The sequence below is a fragment of the Tachyglossus aculeatus genome, chromosome X2 (assembly GCF_015852505.1).
Source record: "Tachyglossus aculeatus isolate mTacAcu1 chromosome X2, mTacAcu1.pri, whole genome shotgun sequence".
In the NCBI taxonomy this organism is placed as follows: domain Eukaryota; kingdom Metazoa; phylum Chordata; class Mammalia; order Monotremata; family Tachyglossidae; genus Tachyglossus; species Tachyglossus aculeatus.
In genome coordinates, this window is record NC_052100.1 from 12,775,738 (window position 1) to 12,797,702 (window position 21,965).

The 21,965-nt window shown below is 52.5% G+C and overlaps 1 protein-coding gene across 6 annotated transcripts in view; it reads left to right on the forward strand.

The window, feature by feature from the left end:
- The first annotated feature begins 4,740 nt into the window (after positions 1 to 4,740).
- Positions 4,741 to 21,965, forward strand: part of UNC13A (unc-13 homolog A) — an 86,919-nt gene continuing 69,694 nt past the window's right edge. For all 6 annotated transcript variants that reach the window (XM_038770656.1, XM_038770660.1, XM_038770658.1 and 3 more), the window contains exons 1-2: positions 4,741 to 4,908; positions 20,833 to 20,862. In XM_038770656.1, the coding sequence (XP_038626584.1) occupies positions 4,887 to 4,908; positions 20,833 to 20,862 (52 nt within the window). In that variant the 5' untranslated portion in view covers positions 4,741 to 4,886. The remainder of the gene's footprint in view (positions 4,909 to 20,832; positions 20,863 to 21,965) is intronic.

Sequence of the window (21,965 nt, forward strand, 5' to 3'; positions counted from 1 at the left end):
GGGAGTGAGGGTGGGGTGACTATCAAGGGACAGTTTCAGGTGCAAGGGCAACACAGAAGGGAGAGGGAATAGGGGAAATGAGGGCTTAGTCGGAGAAGGCCTCTTGGAGGAGATGTGATTTTAATAAGTGGGGAGAGTGATCATCTGTTGTACATTAAGGCGGAGGGAATTCCAGGCCAGAGGTGGGATTTAGAAGCAGCGTTGGTAGTGAGACAGACGAATCTGAGAAACAGTGAATAAGTTCATTCATTCAATTGTGTTTATTGAGCGATTACTGTGTGCAGAGCACTGCACTAAGCACTTGGGAGAGTACAATACAACAATAAACAGACACATTCTCTGCCCACAGTGAGTTTACATTCCAGAGGGGGGAGACAGACATTAATATAAATAAATTACAGATATGTACATAAGTGCTGTGAGACTGGGAGGGGGGAAGAACAAAGAGCGATGCAGAGGGAGTGGGAGAAGACAAAGTGGGGAGCTTAGTCATGGAAGGCCTCCTGGAGGAAATGTGCCTTCAGTAAGGCTTTGAGAGGGGGAGAGTAATTGTCTGTCTAATTTGAGGAGGGAGGGCGTTCCAGGCCAGTGTTAGGTTGTGGGTGAGGGGTCAACGGTGAGATAGAAAAGATCGAGGCACAGTGAGAAGGTTAGCATTAGAGGAGCGAAGTGTGAGGGCTGGGTTGCAGTAGGAGAGTAGGTGAGGTATAATAATGATGGCATTTGTTAAGCACTTACTATGTGCAAAGCACTGTTCTAAGCAGTGGGGAGGATACAAGGTGATCAGGTTGTCCCACGTGGGGCTCACAGTCTTAATCCCCGTTTTACAGATGAGGGAACTGAGGCCCAGGGAAGTGAAGTGACTTTCCCAAAGTCACACAGCTGACCGAGCCGGGATTTGAACCCATGACCTCTGACTCCAAAGCCCGGGCTCTTTCCACTGAGCCACGCTGCTTAGGCAAGGTGATTGAAGGCTTTAAAGCCAGTAGTGAGGAGTTTTTGTCTGATGCGGAGGTGTATGGGCAACCACTGGAGTTGTTTGAGAAGTGATCATTGTGGCCTAGTGGAAAGAGCACAGACCTGGGAGTCGACCTGGGTTCTAATCCCAGATCCCCCACTTGCCTGCTGTTCGATCTTTGGCAAGTCACTTAACGTCTCTGTGCCTCCATTTTTTCAAATATAAAAAGGGGATTGCCGTCCTACTTAGACTGTGAATCCCATATGGGACAGGCACTGTGTCTGACTTGATTAACTTGTATCTATCCCAGCATTTAGAACAGTATTTAACACACACAAAGCACTTAACAAATATTACTATTATTAGCAGTAGTATTATTAGAGGAAAGTAAACATGCTGAGTTGTAGAAGAAAATCAGCGAGGTAAGATAGGAGGCTGCAAGGAGATTGAGCTTCTAGACTGTGAGCCTGCCTTCTAGACTGTGAGCCCGCTGTTGGGTAGGGACCGTCTCTATATGTTGCCAACTTGTACTTCCCAAGAGCTTAGTACAGTGCTCTGCACACAGTAAGCGCTTAATAAATACGATTGAATGAATGAATGAATGAAGTGAGTGTTTTAAAACCGATGGTAAGGAGTTTCTGTTGGATGCAAGGTGGATGGCAACCACTGGAAGTTTGTAAGGAGTGGGGAGATGTGGACTGATTTTTTTTTAGAAAAACGATCAGGGCAGCAGAGTAAAGTATGAACTGGAGAGGGGAGAGACAGGAGGCAGAAAGGTCAGCGGGGACACTGATGCAGTAGTGAAGGTAGGATAGGATTAAAAGCTTGGATCAATATGGTAGTAGTTTGGTTGGAGAGGAAAGGGTGAATTCTAGCAGGTAGAACCTACAGGATTTGGTGACAGACTGCATATGTGGGTTGAATTCATTCATTCATTCATTCAATCGTATTTACTGAGTGCTTATTGTGTGCAGAGCACTGTACTAAGTGCTTGGGAAGTACAAGTCAACAACATATAGAGACGGTCCCTACCCAACAACGGGCTCACAGTCTAGAAGGGGAATGAGAGAGATGAGTCGAGAATAATGCCAAAGTTACAGACTTGTGAGACAGGGGTGATGGTGGTGCTTGCTGCAGTGATGGAAAAGTCATTGGGAGGACAGAGTTTGGGTGGGGAAGATAAAGAGTTCTGTTTTGGACATGTTAAGTTTGATGTATTGGTGGGACATCTAATCAGAGATGTCCTGAAGGAAGGAAATTCAAGATTGGGGGGAGATCGAGATATATGTATATATATATATATATATGTATATATATATATATATATATATATATATATATATATATATATATATATATAAAGTGAGAGAGAGAGAGAAAGAGATCAGGGCTAGAGTTGTAGATTTGTTGGGTAGGGACTGTCTCTATATGTTGCCAACTTGTACTTCCCAAGCGCTTAGTACAGTGCTCTGCACACAGTAAGTGCTCAATAAATACGATTGAATGAATGAAAGAATGAATGGGAATCATCCACATAGAATTAGTAGTTGAAGCCATAGGAGCAAATGAGTTCTCCACGGGAGTGGGTATAGATGGAGAATATAAGAGGGACCCAGAACTGAACCTTGAGGAACTTCCACAATTAGGGAGTGGGAGACAGAGGAAGAGCCCATGAGAGAGACTGAAAAGGAGCAGCCAGAGAGATAGGGAGGAGAACCGGGAGAGCCAAGGTAAGATAGTGTTTCCAGGAGCAGGATCCACGGTGTCAAAGGCAGCTGAGAGGTCAAGGAAGATTAGGATGGAGTAGAGGCCGTTGGATTTGGATTGGTGACCTTTGAGAGAGCAGTTTCCTTGGAGCGAAGGAGATGGAAGCCAAAATTAAGGGGTTCGAGGGGAGGATTGGAGGAGAGGAAGTAGAGACTACTCACTCGAGGAGCTTGGAGAGGAATGGTAGGAGGATGATGGGGTGATAACTGGAGGAAACCATGGGGTCAAGGGAGGGTGTGCTCAGTGGAAAGAGTACGGGCTTGGAAGTCAGAGGTCATGGGTTCTAATCTCGGCTCCTCCACTTGTCTGCTGTGTGACTTTGGGCAAGTCACTTAACTTCTCTGTGCCTCAGTTACCTCATCTGTAAAATGGGGATTAAGACTGTGAGCCCAATGCAGGACAACCTAATCACCTTGCATCCCCCCAGCGCTTAGAACAGTGCTTGGCACGTAGCGAGCGCTTAACAAATACCATAATAATAATGATAATGAACATGTTTGAAAGTGGTGGGGTGGCTTAGTGGATAGAGCATTGGCCCAGGAGTCAGGAGGACCTGGGTTCTAATTCTGGGTCTACCACTTGTCTGCTGTGTGACCTTGGGCAAGTCACTTCACTTCTCTTTGACTCAGTTACCTCATCTGTAAAATGGGGATTAAGACTGTGAGCCCCACGTGGGACAGGGACTGGGTCCAACCTGATTTGCTTGTATCTACCCCAGGGCTTAGTACAGTGTATGGAACATAGTAAGTGCTTAACCAATGCCATAAAAAAGAATTGAAGATGGTGGTCAAGGAGGGAAGAAGGGGGTAGAGGGTTAGTGGCAAGTGTTGTGATAAGTGCGAAGGGATGGGATCGGAGGTGCAGGTGAGGGGATAGATTTTGAGGGGACATGGGAGATCTCTTGAGATACTGCTGGGAAAGATGGGAGAGTAGAAGAAGGGGCAGGAAGAGGGAGGGACTGGAGAAGTGGAGTGGAGATTTTAGGGAGATCACGCCTGATGATTTCAATTTTATTAATAAAGTGTGTGGCCTCGGGGGCTGGGGGAAGCAGAGGGCTTGAGGACGCGGTTGAATGTCTGAAGCAACTGGCGAGGGCAATGGGCATTAGACATTAGGTCAATTCCCTTCTGCTTTCTTTTAGTTAGGCTCAGGCCTAGCTGGAGAGGAGAATCTTGTGTGAGAGCAGCAGGCTATACTAGTGTCTCCCCAAGAGAAGAGCATGGTCATGCGCTAATGATCAGATAACACCTTCTCAATTAAGAAGCTTGAAGTACTTCCGAGAATGAAATTTCGTATCTCTACCCAGTTTTGGTGACTCAGAGATGAGTGAGCATTCTTTCCCCTACTCTCCCCCTCCCCATCCTGTTCCTCACAAATCCTTGATGTTCCTTTAGGAGCCAGACCCCGTCCATGGCAGAAAATGTCTACAAAAAGTTTTAAAATGCGGGGCAGAGGAAGATGAAGTGACCCCTCTCCACTCCCCGCCCAGTGTGTCGAGCTGTTCCCGGCCCTGGGGAAGAGGGAAGGCTTAAGCCTCCAGAGGTGCCTCAGATAGGGAGAAATGGAAGGTGGAGTTCCAAGACCTCCGGACGTTCGGATTCCCCACTTTGGTCTCTACCTGGTCAAGGACTGAGTCTCTATTCTAATAAGGGGATGGCAATTTCCCTTCGAAGTAACTAGCCGGCCAGGGAGAGGATGGATTCATTAAGCCCCGAAGTTCAATAACTGATTTTCGAATTGACAGACGAACCTGTGGCGGGTTGGAGGGAGGGCGAGGGAGAGAAAGAGAGAGAGAGAGAGAGCTTTTATGATACTTATTCCCCCAGGGGACTTTTTAGGCATTTTCAAAGAAGTCACCACCTGACCAAGGGAAAGGGCTGGAGCCTTTAAGACCGAACGCCCCCTCCTTTCGGTCCCGATCAGGCGTTCCCAGTGCCCACCCCTCGCTTTTCATGGGCATGACGTCAGGAACTGTCCACCGATCCTGGTCCTGGAACAAAATGGCTGGCAGCAGGAATCCGGAGTGAGCCGAGAGCGGGCAGAGCGAGCAGGATGACATTTCCCCTCGAGCTCCCCGCTGCCCAGAAGCAGGACCCTCGCTGAGTCCCACCTCCCGAAGGAGCGGAGACCGCCGGGACAGCCGCCCGCAGCGCCAAGTAACATGTCTTTGCTCTGCGTTGGAGGTAAGGCGCTCTGAACGGTGCCAGGCGGGCAAGGCTGGGCACGGGCTGGTCCCGAATTCTCTGGTCCTGCCTGACTGGTCAGTAGGGTGCATCGGAGGTGGGCTTGGGACGGGGAAGACGGGAGAGAGCATCCTTTAGCGTGCTCCCCGTTCCTGGGTTCAGGGCAAGCTGCCACCGAAAGCTCCTACTAGAGGGTTGGTTGGGAGGGGAGTGAGGTGGCCGGGGGCGGGCCACCGGGTCCCCTCCGACTCTTTCTGCCCTCCTCACCCCTGGTCGGTCCGAGCCGGAGAGGCGGCGAGCGGGTCCCTCCCGTGGGGGTTCCGCATTCTCCTTGCAGGTTCAGTTGCATTGATTTTCGCTTTCAGGAGGAAGAGGAGGGAGAGGAGGCAGAGGAGGAAGAGCAGGAAGGGAGTGGGGGAAGAAAGGGTGTGGGGAGGAGAAAGGGGAAAGAAAGAGGGAGAGGAAGGTGAGGAAGAGAAGGAGGGGGGAAGAGGGGCAAGAAGGGGAGGAGAGGAAGAGGGGAAGGATGAAGGGGAAGAGGAGGAGGAGAAGGACGAGGGAGTGAGAACGAAGAGCAGGAGGAGGAGGGGGTGGAAAAGAAGAAGAGGAGGAGGACGGGGGGAGGAGAGGGGGGAGCTATTTTGGTGGCAGGGTGTCACCTGCTCCTTTTCCTTCTCCCCGACCCCCATTCCTCGGCCGAGCCTCCCGGAGCGAAGAAAGTTGAGGAACAGCCAGCCTAATGATTCATTCTGAGAAGGAGCCCGGCGAGCTGAACCGGAGGGGGAGGGCAGGGACGGGGGCTCATAGAGCTTGGGACCGCTCGTGTCGGACAAGCCTGTGTTCGGGGACGCGGGGACTCGGGGACCCGGGGAGATGGCCGCCGCCGCCGCCGCCACCCGCTCAAGTCTCAGCCACGGCTATGGGGGTGTCAAGACTGGGGGCTTCAGAAATCCAGACCCAGGTCACCCGGCTTTCCTCGTCTCCCCCCCGCCCACTCCACCTCGGCCGAGTCTCTCTGTTTTCATTCATAAACCCGCTCCCCGCTTGGCGCACCGAGGGCCCTTTCAAACGGAAATGGCCCCGGTTGGAGTATTCGGCGGGTGCTCTTAAAGAGACGGCAGCACTTGAGAGATCCGTCCCGCTACTTGGGGTCCCGGGGCTTGGGGTGTGTTGGGGAAGCCAAGACCCCCGAGAAGAGCCTGCCAAAGGTCAGCTTGTCCATCCCCTGCCTCCCGACAGGCCCATCCCTGCCCCTGCATTAGAGCTGAACTTAAGGCGCTATGTTGAGAAGAGACCTCCGCCACCGCCTGCGAGACCCCCCCCCCCCCCACCAACCGCATAGGGCAGAAGCCTTTTCCTCCCACCCCCAATTCTCCTGCTGAGCGGATAAAGCAGAAGCCCTCTCCCACTCCAAACCCTCCTGCTGACCGCATGGGGCAGGGGCCCCTGCCTCCCACCCCCAATTCTCCTGCTGAGCGGATAAAGCAGAAGCCCTCTCCCACTCCAAACCCTCCTGCTGACCGCATGGGGCAGGGGCCCCTGCCTCCCACCCCCAAATCTCCTGTTGAGCGGATAAAGCAGAAGCCCTCTCCCACTCCAAACCCTCCTGCTGACCGCATGGGGCAGGGGCCCCTGCCTCCCACCCCCAAATCTCCTGTTGAGCGGATAAAGCAGAAGCCCTCTCCCACTCCAAACCCTCCTGCTGACCGCATGGGGCAGGGGCCCCTGCCTCCCACCCCACAAATCTCCTGTTGAGCGGATAAAGCAGAAGCCCTCTCCCACTCCAAACCCTCCTGCTGACCGCATGGGGCAGGGGCCCCTGCCTCCCACACCCAAATCTCCTGCTGAGCGGATAAAGCAGAAGCCCCCTCCCACTCCAAACCCTCCTGCTGACCGCATGGGGCAGGGGCCCCTGCCTCCCCCCCCACCCACCCAATCTCCTGTTGAGCGGATAAAGCAGAAGCCCTCTCCCACTCCAAACCCTCCTGCTGACCGCATGGGGCAGGAGCCCCTGCCTCCCACCCCCAAATCTCCTGCTGAGCGGATAAAGCAGAAGCCCTCTCCCACTCCAAACCCTCCTGCTGACCGCATGGGGCAGGAGCCCCTGCCTCCCACCCCAACTCTCCTGCTGACCGGATAAGGCAGAAGCACTCCCCCCACCCCCAACTCTCCTGCTGATGGATAAGGCAGAAGCACACCCCCCCAGCCCTCCTGCTGACCACATGGAGCAGGAGCCTCCCCCCCCCACCAACTCTCCTGCTGACCGGATAAGGCAGAAGCACTTTCCCCATCCCCCAGCCCTCCTGCTGACCGCATGGGGCAGGGGCCCCTTCATCCCACCTCCAGCTCTGCTGCTGACCGGATACGGCAGGACCCCCTCTCCCCCCACCCCCCACCCCGAGTCCTGCCTGGGACTGGAAACCCTTCTGCTCTGGTGAACGAAATGGGCGAGCGGCCGGACTGACCCCTGAGGAGAGAGGATCTGGCACCACCCACCTCGACTGTACTTGATTCCCCCAGAAGGTAGCCCATAGCACACTCCCGGGGGTGGGGGGCAGGTCAGGGTGGTCCCGAAAAGTCTAGGGCCCTTGGCTCGCGCAACCTGGGCTGGGGAGAAGCCGCGGGGAGCAAAGAAAGCGTGACTAGCGGCGGGCTGGGGGTGAGGGTAGCTGCTCCTCCTTTGGCTTGGGAAGAGGGACGGAGGAGGGGAGGAGGAGGGGGATGAAAGGAAGGGAGGAAGGAGGCGAGGGGGAGGGAGGAGGGGCTAGCTTGGCCCTCTCCCTTCTTTGCTCTGCCTCCTGCCTTTCTGCATCAGGAGAAAATATGTCTGGAAGATTCGCCTGGGGATATGTATGTGTGTGTGTTGTGGGGGGGGGGTGCTCTGACGCAAACCGACCCCATTTGGAGAACTGACAGGAAATGGGGGGGGGGGGGGGAATCGCCTCTTCGCCTCTACATCTCGCCGAGTCTCTCCTGCCCGGGCCTGTGGGCAAGACGGGGAAGGAGGGAGGGGAGGGAAGGAGGCCAATCTCATTGAAGTGAGGGACGGAGGGCTGGGGGTGCCAACTCCCCGCCCCCACCCCCGCCCAAGCCTCTTGCCATCCCCCCCCACCCTCCTCCCACGGCGGAGACGTGCGGGAGAGAGGGCTCGGTGGCCCGAGGGGGGAGCGGGGGCCCCCAGCATCGAGTCCCCGAGTGAACCCGGCCCCCGCTCCCTGTCTGGACCTGCTGTGGCCCCGTCCGCACGGTCGAGCCCACTGACCGCAGCTCCTAGCCCAGCTCCCGCTCCAAAGCCACTTCCCTCTAACGCAGAGCCGCCCAGATAGCTGTAAGGAGATGGAGCTTGGCCTACTTTCGCGATTGACCCGCCCTCCGCCCCCCGCTCGCGGTCTTGAGACCTTTCCGGGACCCAGGGATGCCATAAATAGGCGAGAAATGACAGCGAAAACCCGAGAGCGGCATAAACCCCGGGAGGGGGAGCCGGAAAGGACTGGGAAGACGATTATTCTTCCTAAGAGAGCTCGGCTCTCAATCACGGAGACGGGCAGGGGGGGAATGGGGGGGCAGGACTGCCCTCCCTTCCCTCTCCTTCCCTCTCCCTCCCTCCCTCCGAGGCAATGAGGATAACGGCAGGTCGGGCCCCCAGCTGTGGCCTTCCGACCCTCCATCCCTCCATCCCTCCCTCTCCCTCCCGGCCGCTGCTCGGGTCCTTGGGCCTCCTGCCAGCTGCCTTTCCAAGCTGGCCGGGGCGGGTTCAGGACCGACGGAGAGCGGAAGAACATTAGGCGCGGAAGGATCCCCAGACTGATGGATCGCGGGGGTTCTGGGTTCGAGGGAGAATTGGCCGAATCCGGCATCCGAGAGGGATGCTCCGAAGCGTTGCTCCGGCTTTCCGGGCAGCCGTTGCTGGGAGGAGGGGGACGCCGAGAGGGGTGGAGGAGAGGCCCTGGTGGGCTTCTCCGGAAGAAAATTCAGGTCACTGCGGCTTCCACAACTCCCAGGGGTGGGGCGAGTGGGAGAGCGGGAGGGCTTTTCCCATGCTCCCAGCCCCCGAGGTAGGGGCGGCTCCCGAACCAGAAGGCTCCAGCTTTGGGGAGGAAAGGAGAGAGGTGATTTCTTGGCAAAGGCCACCTCGCCTAGAGTCGTTTCCTACACACCAATCAATCAATCAGTGGCATTTACTGAGCGCGCACTGGGCAGAGAACTGCACTAAGAGTTTGGGAGACGAGAGTACAACGATAGAACAGACACGTTCCCGGCCCACAGCGAGTCGACCGTCTAGAGGGGGAGGCGGACCTTAACATAAGTAAATAAATTACTGATGTGTGCGTAAGTGCTGTGGGGCTGAGAGAGGGGAGAATAAAGGGAGCAAATCCAAGTGCAGGGGCGACGCAGAAGGGAGTGGGAGAAGAGGAAAGGAGGGCTTAGTCAGGGAAGGCCTCTTGGAGATGTGCCTTCAATAAGGCACCAGGCTGGGCAACTCCCTTCCATAATCTAGAAGCCAGCCAGGTTTATGCACGACTGGACCAGAGACAAATACCCCCATGGGGTGTCACCGATGCCCACCTATTTCCGCCCGCCAGCCACTCGTGCAGGAATCAATTCCTCTGGGCTGGTTCTCAGTCCCGAAGACTCAATCCGAGGCTCTGCGGCGCTCCAAACAGGACCTGACATCATTGTCGTTGCTGTTGTCGTCATCGTCATCATCATCATCGTCGTCGTTGTCATCATCACCCCATTGAGGAGGGAATTTTGGATTCATTCTGGGAGAAGAGGGTCAATCCTGAAGGACCTTCTGGGGGAAATGATTTTAAAGGAGCATTTTAAGAAGGATGGGTGGGGGGGGTGAAGTGGCTTTGGGGAGTGTGGACAAGTAAACTGGGCTGTCCTGGGGAGCTGGAGCCTAGTGTGGGTTGAGGCTGAGATGAGAGAAAGAGGAAGGAGAGGCCACAGGATTGGTTTAGCTGGGATTAGCTAGGGTTAAGGAGCCCCTGTCCCCCAAGTGGAAGCACTACTCTGACCACCTCTGTTTAGGCTGCAATTGGCCAATCTTCACTGTGGCGGGGGGCGGGGGGGGAGGCGGGCATAGCCAGGCAACTTAAGAATAACAGTGATAATAGTAATTGTGATATTTGTTAAGCACTTACGGTGTGCCAGGCACTGTACTAAGTGCTGGGGTGGGTACAAGCAAATCAGGTTGGACACAGTCCAATTTAGACTCTGAGCTCCTTGTGGGATGGGGACAGTGTCCAACCTGATTGACTTGTATCTACCGCTGCACCTGATACAGTGCTTGGCACATAGTAACTGCTTAACAAATGTAATAATAATAGTAATAACAATAATAGCACTGTGGGACAGGGGAGAGAAGGAAGGTCTGTGTCTGACACCTTCCTGGCATCAAAATTGACACTCAATCTCAGAATATCTGGTGTCCTCTCCAGTGACCCATCCTTTAAAGCTGAGCCAAGTAAGATGTAGAATGCACTATAAGTCTGCCTCTTTCAGGAAGTCCTCCAGAAATGGCAGCCAGCAAAGTCCATGGCTCTGGTCAATGTCATCATACCCAAGTTGGTCACTAAGCTCAGGATTGGATTGATCTCATCAGCACTCTTTATTCATTTGTGCATGTGAGCATACGTGTGTGGGGGCATGTGCATACCCACACACACACCCACACACGTGCACACATGTATGGGGGTGGCATTCTCTTACTCTATTTCTCAGTGTTTATCTACTGTCCTCCCCATTTGATTGTGAGCTTCTCAAGGTCAGGGATGGTATTTTACACTTTTTCTGCCTGACCTCCAAGTGCCCTGTATACAGCAGAATCAGTCAGTGCTGGGGGCTCAGATTCTGATCTTTGAGAAAGCAATAAATGAAGAGTCAGAATTTCGGGGTAGAGGGATGGGATAGGGTGGAACAGGGTGAGACCACCCTACCAGAACTTTTTCCTAGTCAGGCTAATAGGTCTGGGCCCCTGCACGCCCAGCTGGCCCCAGGATTGAGCTGCACCTCGGTCAGAGCCTGTGGTTTGCTGGGGGGCCCGAGGAGCAGCTCCTGCTTCTTGTCTTCCTCTTCCCCCAGCATTGATTTTTCCCTTTTTTAAGCTTTGCCCTCTTTTCACGGGGTCACTAGGGGCCTGTCTTCCCTCCCTCCCTCCTCCCTCCCTTTCTCCCTTCCTCCTTCCCTCCCTCCCAGCTTGGATGCTGTCTTCTCTAGGGATCTGGCCACATACAGAGCATGTGCAGAGCAAAGCTTAGGACGTGCAGTGTGCAGACAGGATCAGCAGAAGCGGAAAGAGACACCATCTGCTGAAGGTTGGCAACGTGCCTCTCCCATCCCAGATCTCCTTCTTCAGCTGGAGAAGCTGATTTGGACTAGGCACTCCTGAGACCTGCAGATGTAGAATGCCAATTTGCCCTGGCTGGCATTGCCCAGGCTCAGCTTCTCCACTGGTCAGCTGGAGGAGTGTGGCACTGAGGCCCATGGCAGAACTCCTCTTCCCGGGAGCCTGGCATGGGCTGGGGATGATTCTTCCAGGCTACAGATAAGGAAACTGAGGCCCTGAGCACATAGGGAGTCAGAACAAATATCCCAACCCCCTAATCCAGTCATAAACCCCCCAGCCCTTGTCTATATTCTGAGGGCCTGAAAGAAGTCAGGTGGTGAGTCTCCAAGAAATCAAATGGTGAATCTAAAAAACGGACTCCTTGTTGTTTGATAGCTGGAGGTGGGGTGCGGGGGGGGCCGTGGGCGGGGGCGGGGGGAGGAGATATGGGCTGGTAGTTGATTAGGAGAGCAGGAATTGAAAGGTGTTGGAGGCTGAAGAAAATTGAGTCCTGGGACTCAGGAGGAATTTTGGCAACTCAGGCTAGGCAGACACTCCCTGAGAGGCCCCACCCCCGTAGCAGCTGCAAGGGAGCACCCCTCCCGCCCCACTCCCCCCCCCCACCCCACTGAATGGTGCTTGTGGATAGAAAGGGAGCCAGAAACTCAGGGAATTTAGTCCAGATGAGAATATATCCGGTTGGGTTTGATTGTGCCGATGGGATGTTCCTTAATAAAGGGGTGTCAGGCATACTATATGGCAGAAAACGCAAGATAATAAATTAATGAGGTATCTTCAGACTGCTCATTACCTTCTGACAAGTCCTGTCTTGCCACTTAGCCCAAAGGATAAATCCCTGGTCTCAAAAAGAAGAATCCTGAGCTGTTTGGTGACATTCCACTCCTCTCCATCCTCCTCTTACCCCCCCACCACCGCTTCCCCAACCTTTTCTCTCAACCCTCCCCCACCCCATCTCCCATTTTCCCTCCCACCCCATTCCCCACACTCTCCTCCCACCTCACCCCCTTCTCCCATCCTCTCCTCTCAGCTCGCCCCCTCCATTGCCTGCAAACAGTAGAAGATCGAGAAATCTGTAGTCTTTAAGACCCAGCAGAGGCTGACCCAGGTCTGGGCACTCCTACGGTGACTCCGGGGGGCTCTTTCGGCTGGCATTAAGGACTCAACCCCAGTAACGTAACGTAGGTAACCTCACCCTAGTTCCCAGTGCCCAGATTGGGATCAAGCAAAGGCGGTCACGTTTAGAGTGCAATGAGACGGATCCAGTCCCGGCAGCAAAGAAAGGGTGGGAATAAACTGAGTCTCATCTGGTGAAATCCTGAAATAGAAGAGCCGTGGGTCCCTCTCCACCCATTCGTCCTCTTTGCTTCATTCCTTTCCATCCAAACAGGCCCTCGCTTTTATGTTCTCCAATTTCCTTGCCCTTGTGGGGTGGGGGGCGGGATGGGGAGGGGGCGGATAACAGAACAGCTTTGATCTCCCTCTGCTTTTACCTGTTTTGATATTCCCCAATTATTGAAAAGGCTAGCAGCGCTGGTTACCCACACAACGGCCAGGCAGGGGGGAGAGAGCCAGCGGTCCAGACAATATAGCCGCTCTGAAGCTCTCAAAACTGCAGAGCAACCTTTATTCCTTAGATCAGTCAGAGAGACAGAAACAGCAGTCAAGAGAAAAGTGTGTGTGTATATGTGTGTGCGCATACATGAATGTATGGATGTATGCTTTTATATTCAATCGTATTTATTGAGCGCTTACTGTGTGCAGAGCACTGTACTAAGCGCTTATATGTGCATGAGTACATGTTTGTGTGTGTGTGTGCACATGAATGCATGGATGTATGTGTTTATATAAATGTGAGTGCATGTTTCTCTGTGTGTGTGTGTGTGTGTGTGTGTGTATGCACGCGTGTGTGTGTATTTATGAAACACCAGAGGCTAATCCAGCTCCTGGGAAGGGAATTTGAAATGAGAACCAAGAGGGGAACTGAGTTGAGAGAGACCAGTCAATGTCTGTATTCCAGGGAGCCCCTGAGATCCCCTCTTTTCCCTATGCCCTCAGGAGCACCTGAGATCAGATCCATAGGTCCACACTCAGCTTTCTGATGAAGGCGGCAGAGACACAGTGTTATCAGCCTCTCTGTGGAAGGGGAGGGGAAAGGACAAGGAAAAGAAGGAGGAGGAAGGTGGAGGAGGAGGAGGAGGAGGAAGGAGAGGGGAGGGGGAAGAAAGAAGGAAGAGAGAAAGAGAGAAAGAACAAATGGTATTTATTGAGGGCTATCGGTAGGCAGAGCACTATACTTGGCCCTTGGGAGAGGACAATGCAACAGAGCTGGTAGAGACGTTCCTTGCCCACGATGAGCTTTCAATCTACTGGACAAGTTTACAATCTGGAGGAATACTAGAAAAAAGAGGAGGTAAAGAGGGCAGAGGATCCAGAGCCAGGCATACTAAGATCCCAGTTCAGTCCCTCCTTCATCCTGCCCCTTACTCCCAGACCTGAAGCCATGACTGATCTCTTTCAAACCCTACTTGGAGATATTGGGTCCATGTTTCAGAAGGGGAAAAACTGAGGCCTGGGGCCGGGGGGCATCTGGCCCATTACTCGGAGGAGGGGAGCAGGAAGGCAGACGGGAAATCTCCACCTCACAGCCAACATTCAGTTCTGGCACTGGGGCGGTGTCGGGGGGGGGGGGAGAAAAACGGGAAGAATAGTCATAGTCTTGGCTCAAGGCTCTGACTGGGCTGGAATTGCCACGGGCTGATCTGTACTCTAAAGCCAACCCACAGGGCCAACGTCATTTCAGCCAGGGGCAGGGAGGGAGAGAGGAACTGTGCAGGCAGGGCTGTCTCTGGGCATTGCTTGAATGTGGGGAGCCAGTGGACATACCCAGGCCTCTGCACATGCGGGAATCATCATGCACACACAGCTGCACGATGCACCGTAGCCCCTGTGTACCCAGCATGATGTTACTCCAGCCTGAGTCCCACCCACTTTTCATTAGCCTCGGCCCAGGAGGGGAGCTACAGGGCTCCAAGGGCTCGCTGCCTTTGGGCCCCCTCAAGGAGTCTTTGGAGGCCGGGGGTGGGGGGGGGGGGGCGGGGAGAGTCCAGTCTCATTTCCCCCAGTTTTCGCCTTCCCCCGGCCTCGCCCCCAGCCCCCATCCCACAAGCCCTTGCTCAGCTCCAGTATGTAATAATAATAATAATAATAATAGCATTTATTAAGCACTTATTGTGTGCAAAGCACTGTTCTAAGCGCTGGGGAGGTTACAAGGTGATCAGGTTGTCCCACGGGGGGCTCACAATCTTCATCCCCATTTTACAGATGAGGGAACTGAGGCCCAGAGAAGTGAGGTGACTTGCCCAAAGTCACACAGCTGGCAATTGGCAGAGCCGGGATTTGAACCCATGACCTCGGACTCCAAAGCCCGGGCTCTTTCCACTGAGCCACGCTGCTTCTCTATTCTTCTGTAGAATTGCCCTTCGGTTGCTGACGGTGACCTCTCATCTCCATGGGGGATAAGTGTATATTTTTGGTTGCTGCTGCTCTTTGGTTTTCATTTTTGCTCTTTCAAGAAAGAACAAAGGATCCCCGGACTCTTACTAAACCCAGCTTCAGTAATCTCGAGGAAGAGGGCTGAGAGCTATCCTCATTAGAGTGCTGAAATATGTCGCTCTCCCAGTTCTCTCTCTGTCACGCTCTTCCTCTTTCTCTCTCTATTACTCTGTAGTTTTCATTCCTCTCCTCTCCCTCTGTCTGTCTCCTTCTCTCCCCCATCCTACTCTAGATTTCTTCTCCTCCCCTCCTCCCCCCAAACCCCTCTCCCCCCCTCTTTTCTTGTGCTCTCCATCTCTTGTATCTTTCTGTCTCTCTACCCTTTTCTGTCGCTATCTACCCAGAGGAGGTAGCTATTTTCAGTGCTGAATAATCCTTGGAGGCTCTTTCAGACCGTATGAGCTGTTAATTGTGGGTTCTGATCACATGCAAACCCATGAAAAGGATCCAGGTTCTTTTAGGAAGCCGAGCTGGTGGAGTTCTTTATAAATCTTGAATCTTTCAATCCATCTTTATCCACCAGAAAAACGATATGTAGGTGTGTATGTATAAGTATCTCATATGAAAAGTGTGATTAAGTCTGTGTAAAGATGAGAGGCATCCACGAGTGAGTGTGAGGCAGATGTGAGTATGAGAAGGTATGGGTGTGTCTGTGTAATATACTGATTGCGCATGAATGTGGGATCGTTTGTGGGAGTATGATTGTGGGTGGGGGTGATTTTGTGTATGTGATTGTGAGTGTGGATGAATTTGTGGGGCTGTGATTGAAAGGCTGGGATGGAATACATGAAAAGCAGGTGGGGAGAAATGGAATAAACCAGCTCTTGTTAGTAGAACGTGTCCATAAAGAAATGATTAGTCACTTACTTTCTGCAGATGGGGAGGCAGGGTCAGGGGAACATCCCCAACCAATCTTACAGCTGGCCCGTCCCTAGGGTATGGGGCTCTTCTCTCTGTTTCCCCATCCTTTAGTTGATTTGCTAATTTCATAATTTCATGTCCCCTCCCCCCCACCCCCACTGGCAGCTCCTCTTGGCTCTGTGCCTGGCTCAGCCTCGCTGGCCTCACTCAATGGCGAGCTTGAGAAATTGATTCCCTCCCTGGATTTTCAGAGGTAAAGTGTCTACGGCTCCAGTTGTGGGGAGAGGGCCAAAGACCCTTTCCTTTCAAGAGATCAAATCATGAGAAGCAGCGTGGCCTATGAGAAGCAGCGTGGCCTACTGGAAAGAGCACTTACTTGGGAGTCAGAGGAATTGGGTTCTAATGCCAGCTCTGTCACATGTCTGCTGTGTGACTTTGGTCAAGTCATTTCACTTCCACAACTGTGAAATGGAGATTCAAAACCTATTCTCCCTCCTACTCAGACTGTGAACCTCATGCAAGACAGGGACTATGTCCGACCTGATTAACTTGTACCTACCCCACTGCTTAGAACAGTGCTTGACACATAGTAAGCTCTTAACAAATCTAATGATAATAACAATGATATTATTTGGTTTCCCCTCACTACATGACTATAGGTGGATGCAATTAGCCCCATCAATCAGTCAATTGTATTTACTGAGAGCTTACTGTGTGCAGAGCACTGTACTCAGCATTTGAGAGAGTACAACATAATATAACAGATACATTCCCAGCCCACAGTGAGCTGACTGTTTAGAAGAGCTCCATGTGGAGGGAGGATCTATGGAATTGCTCCTCAGTGGTCTCACCTCCAGACCAGTCCACTCTGTCATACCCATTCTCTTCCCTGGGGAATACCAGCTCAATCGGGCCTCCGTGCAACTAGAAGGGAAATGGCATGGGGCAGCAGGGCTGCCGGTACCCACTCAACAGTCAGGGTTGGGGGGAGGAAGACACAAACCCACTTGTCCAGCCTCGTGCCCCTTTCGGACTGCCCAGCTAACACTAACCCTACCTCTCACCCTTCCCACACTCTACCTTCCCCTACACTCCTCTATAGCTTCTTACACTCCCATACTTCACTCTTGGACATGCTAGAACCATGCCCCCCCACCCCCCCCCACCTCACCCCAGTGGGAGGGAACTCTAGGTTCTGTGTGCAGCTGTCTAGCATCCTCCACACCATTGGGGGGTGAGAAAAGGGGGTCTGGCACACGCTTACTGTTTGTTCATTTCAGTGCCATCCACTTGATATTGGAAGCTCCAAGATACACCTTCCTCCTCCCGCCGCCTCTCCTCCCCGCCTTGTATCCCTCTTTCCCTTCTAGCCCTACCTACCAGGGGGTGGGTGGGGGTGAGGAAACAATTCCTGGATTGGATTGGATGCTGATGAAGATGCTCCTTGCCCTCCACTGAACCTGAGCCTAATCACAGACTGTAAACTCATTGTGGGCAGGGAATGTGTCTGCTAATTCTGTTGTACTCTTCCAAGTGCTTAGTGCAGTGCTCTGCACATAGTAAATGCTCAATAAATACCACTGATTGATTGATTGATTCACTTCCTGATCATAGTCATTTTGCCAACATTGACCCCAGCAGAGCACTGTTCTGAGGGCTTGGCAATGCCAGAAGAAGTGCTCTGCACACAGTAAGTGCTCAGTAAATACTAATGAATGCCCTCGAGTCTTAGAGGAGGCAGTAGACAAATCAGCAAAAACATACTTAGAAAATGTGAGACTAGAGGTAGGGGCTATTGGTGCGGTGCGCTGTACTAGGCATTTGGGAAGTCCAGAAAACAAAGAGAAACATTCCCTGCCCACAAGGAGGTTACACTCTTAATGGGGAGACAGATATAAAAATATTGACAACTAGAGTGATCAGAATAAATGAATCGAGCAGACATATATGCATAAGTGCTAAAGAGGGTGTCAATAAATTCATAAGTGCTAGAGTTGGCTGAAGGGATGATATGGAGCAGCATGGCCTACCCGAAAGAGCACAGGACTGGGGGTCAGAGGACCTGGCTTCTAATCCCAACTCTGCAGTTGCCTGCTGTGTGACCTTGGGCAAGTCACTTCACTTCTCTGCATCTCAGTTTCCTCATCTGTAGAACGAGGATTCAATTAGCTTGTTCTCCCTCCTACTTGGATTGTGAACCCCATGTGGGACAGGGACAGCGTCCAACCTGATTTTCTTGTGTCTACCCCAGGGCTTAGAAAAGTGCTCAACACATCGTAAGATCTTAACAGGTGTAATAATAATAATAATGCTCAAGGTCCTGGGAAATAATAATAATAATGATGGCATTTATTAAGCGCTTACTATGTGCAAAGCACTGTTCTAAGCGCTGGGAAATCACCTGGGGAAGGCTCGTTGGAGAACATGGGATTTTAGGAGGGATTTGAATGTGGTCTGTCTGATGTGGGGAAGGAGGGAACAGCCTGAGTAAGGGGTCAGAGGTGGGAGAATCAAGAGTGAAGTACAGCTAGAAGGTTGTCTTGGGAGGAACAAAGACAGCGAGTTTGGGGATTAGCAGGTGTAGAGAGCAGATATGTAAGGTTGGGGGAGGAGATATAAATAATAGGCCATGGCTGAGGGGGTTGGCCTAACCAGGAAAGTGGTGATAGAGAAAAGATACATTTTTTAGGAGGACTCTGAAGGAGGGGACAATGTGTCTTGTGCTTTGAAATGGAGGTTTTCAAAAAAGGGAGTGATGTGTTCTGACCAGCATTTTAGAAAGATGATACATGCAGCTGCATAAAAGCTAGCTATGTAATGTCTCTAATATTCTCTCATTCTACTGTGCTGTTTAACTGTCTACACACACAGTTTCTTCAGACAGCTGCTGTTGATTCTCAGAATAACTCATATCAAGTGAAACAATGACAGTTTGGCTTTCCCTACTGATCCCTGCCCACTGACACACCCCTTGACCCAGACACGCTGCCAACACATGCACACCCTGACATGCGTGCATGTTGACACAGCCCCATCCCTGAATCCCTGATACTGACTGCCTGGAATATACCTGACACATTCATTCCTCTCTCCCCCAGTACCCCCACCCAGGTATAAACCTGAAACACACACAACACTATCACTCATGGCAAAAAACCCATTCCTTGACACCTCCATGCACAACTCCAGCCCAATATGACACGTTCACCTCCAAACTCGCATTCTCAGACAACCCACCCACTGACCCATGATTCACTCACAACCCTTACCAACACACAAACAGCCAGCATCCTGACCCACACACTCACACTGGAACACCCAAAATCACATACCTAGCTTCATTCCTCCTGACACACATCCAGACTCTCCTTCCCATGTGACATACCCAAATGCAGATACCCAAATAGACACTGAAGCACATACACACACACACACACCCCAACCCATTTTCCTTTCCCTTACTGTGTCACAAACACACATCTGTATACATAGACACACACTGTCTCAAGATCTCCATTCTCTGGTCCATCTTTCTCATACCAGCCCACCTGGCTTCAGTCATCTCTAATCTAGTCCCTCTTCAGAAGGGAGTCAGGGCTGGGGGAGTGGGCAGAGAGTTGGAGGGATAGCAGTGCTAGGAGTACTGAGGGAAATGTTGACTGGCCAACATTTCTGGGGCTGGGGTTGTCAAGAGGTCTGGCAAGACATGGGTTTTAGGCCTATCGATGGTGACAGCAGAAATAAAGATGGATCTTATTTGCAGAAACACCTCATTCCTTGGAAAAGTGGGAGTGAAGAGACGCCGGTCCATCTGGGACCGGTTAGATGCAGTGCTGCCCATAAGCAGGGGGATGGATCAGATAACCCCTGGGAAACGCTAAGAGGAGCCTATCCTCATGTTCCTTGACAGCTACTAGTCACTGAAGACACTCCTTCTCAGCCCTATTGGCTTTTCCTCAGTCGTTGGCTTTGGAGGTTGCCTGCTCCCTTGTCCGTCTGTGTTTTTAATGCCAGTTTCTACATGGAGTCAGAGGAGAGCCACTGCTTTCCAGGAACAGTGGGGTTGCCCAGTCAGCCCTTCTCCCAAGCATGCCAGTGGCTCTGACTTGGAAGCTGCTCTCACCCTTGTTCACTTAACCTTCCAGAGTGCTCTCCAGGGCCGTTGGATTAAACATCCAGAGTTGGGAAATTTGAGCCATCTGAAGCTGGTGCCAAAGGTCTAGACCATCCAAGGGCCACTTTCAGCCTCTTTCTGGGGAGTGTAAGTTAGTTGTGGGCAGGGAACGTGTCTATTAACTCTGTTACATTGTACTCTCCCGAGTGTTTAGTACAGTGCTCTGCACACAGTAAGTGCTTAATAAATATGATTGATTGACTGATGAAGAAAAGAGTCCAAGCCCCCAAATTCCTGGTAGAGCCTCGAGACAGAAGATCTCACAGCTAAACTTGACAGAAGGAGGTTGGGGAAGAGGACTGTAGACTGCTAAGGTGGCAAGGTGCCCTTTCCAGATGAAGGTGGAGGTGGAGGTGCAGTTATTGGAGGCTGCTGGATTTGCATCGATGTTGCTCAGAGCAGATCTTGTTAGTCTGGGTCACTGACCCCTGGGGCAGAGGGTAGGGGACATTGGTCCCTCTTACTAAGACAACCAGGAAAACAGGGGAGGGGCCCGGGCTATCCCAGCCCGGAAAGGTGCGGAGGAGTGGGGAGTAGGGGGAGAGGCCCTTCATTTCACTGAGCCTAAGTTTCCCCAACTGTAAAATATGGATGAAATACCTGTTCTCCCTCGCCCTTATGCTGTGTGCCCCCTATGGGACATGGCATGCGTCTGATCTGATGGTATCTACCCCAGCGCTTAGCCCAGCACTTAACCAATAATATAATTATTATCAAGACACTTGCCCGGGTTGGCCGAGGGGAAGGGGAACAAACGGCCTAACATTCTGGGAGAGTCAAGGAGATGTGACTATAACACTGTCTCTGGCCAATACGGTTCTTGTTTAGGGTGCCACCCCTGGCCATGGGGGTGGGGTCTGGATGCCTGCCACTCTCTGCCTCTCTTCCAGTCCTCTCCCTGGTCTGTGCCTCTGATCTCCTTTCTACCCACTAATGTGGTTCTTCTCTCTGTGTCTCTCTCCACCTCTTCTTTCTCTCCCTGCAGTTAAAAAAGCTAAGTTTGACGGAGCGCAAGGTAAGCGACTTCCTTTTTTCTTTCCTTGTCTCCCCTCTTGGTCCCAAGAAGAAGGGGCTCTGGGGGAGGGGGCGAATGCCTCTTTCCAGGGTTGACTGACCTTCCCTCTTTCTCCTCACCCACTGGGCCTGGAGATGGGTCTGTGGGGGTTGGGGGTGGAAGCAAGGAAGCAGGAGAAAAGAGCTTCTTTTCTTGGCATCTGAGGGGACATTTTTCAGGTATTTCCTTCCCCTCCCATATCCTCTCTGGATTGACTGATTGACTGATTGATGGAATCCAGGGTGTGCAGGGTGCTTCCCATTCTCCCAACTAGTTCCACCTCCCAACCAGCTCTCTCCCTGATGCCCTGCTTGCCCCCTAGGGACCTGTCCAGTGGGGCTTGGGGAGGGGAGAAGGAGCACCAGCCCAGTGTCCCACTTTCATTTCAGCCAGAGGAGGGAATCTTATCCTGCAAGAAGGAAGGAGTTGAAAAATAGCCCAGCAGGGTGACAGCTGGGGAGGAGGTGGGAAAGAGGAGAAAGAAGAAAGAGAACTGGCACTGATGGGCTGCTTGTCCTTGTGTTCTGCCACATCACCATGGGGTCCACCCCGGACAACCCCAGGGAGATGTCGCTAGTCCCTGTTGCAAGCCACGGGCCCACCTGCTCTCCAGTCTGAAGATTGGGGGCATGGCTGATGTGCCCCATGGGGTCTCTACCCTGAGCAGGCAACGTAAGCCCAGGCACACAGTGCTTTGCACAAAGTAAGTGCTTAACAAATGCCATTATTATTAGTACCTGTTCACAGATAGAACATACATCCATGGGTCAAACCAGAGCCTGGGCTCTGCATGGGGCTGGACCTTTCTGCCTCTAGAGGCCTGGAGAGGGGAGGGTTTTGACCCCGTCCTGGGCCCCTAAGGGAAAGGCTACGCTGGAGGAAGAGTGGCATTTGGGAGGGAGGGAGACTGCTGCTCTGTGCTGCTCCACTGAGATGGTGCCTCCAGCCCTCCAGGCCAGAATCAACGGAAGCCAAGTTCTCAAAAGTTCCCAGATCCAACTCTTCCCCAAGCCTGGAACCCCGTCTCTTTCTCAGAAAGGGAGTTGGGGAATCCCCTTTCCCAG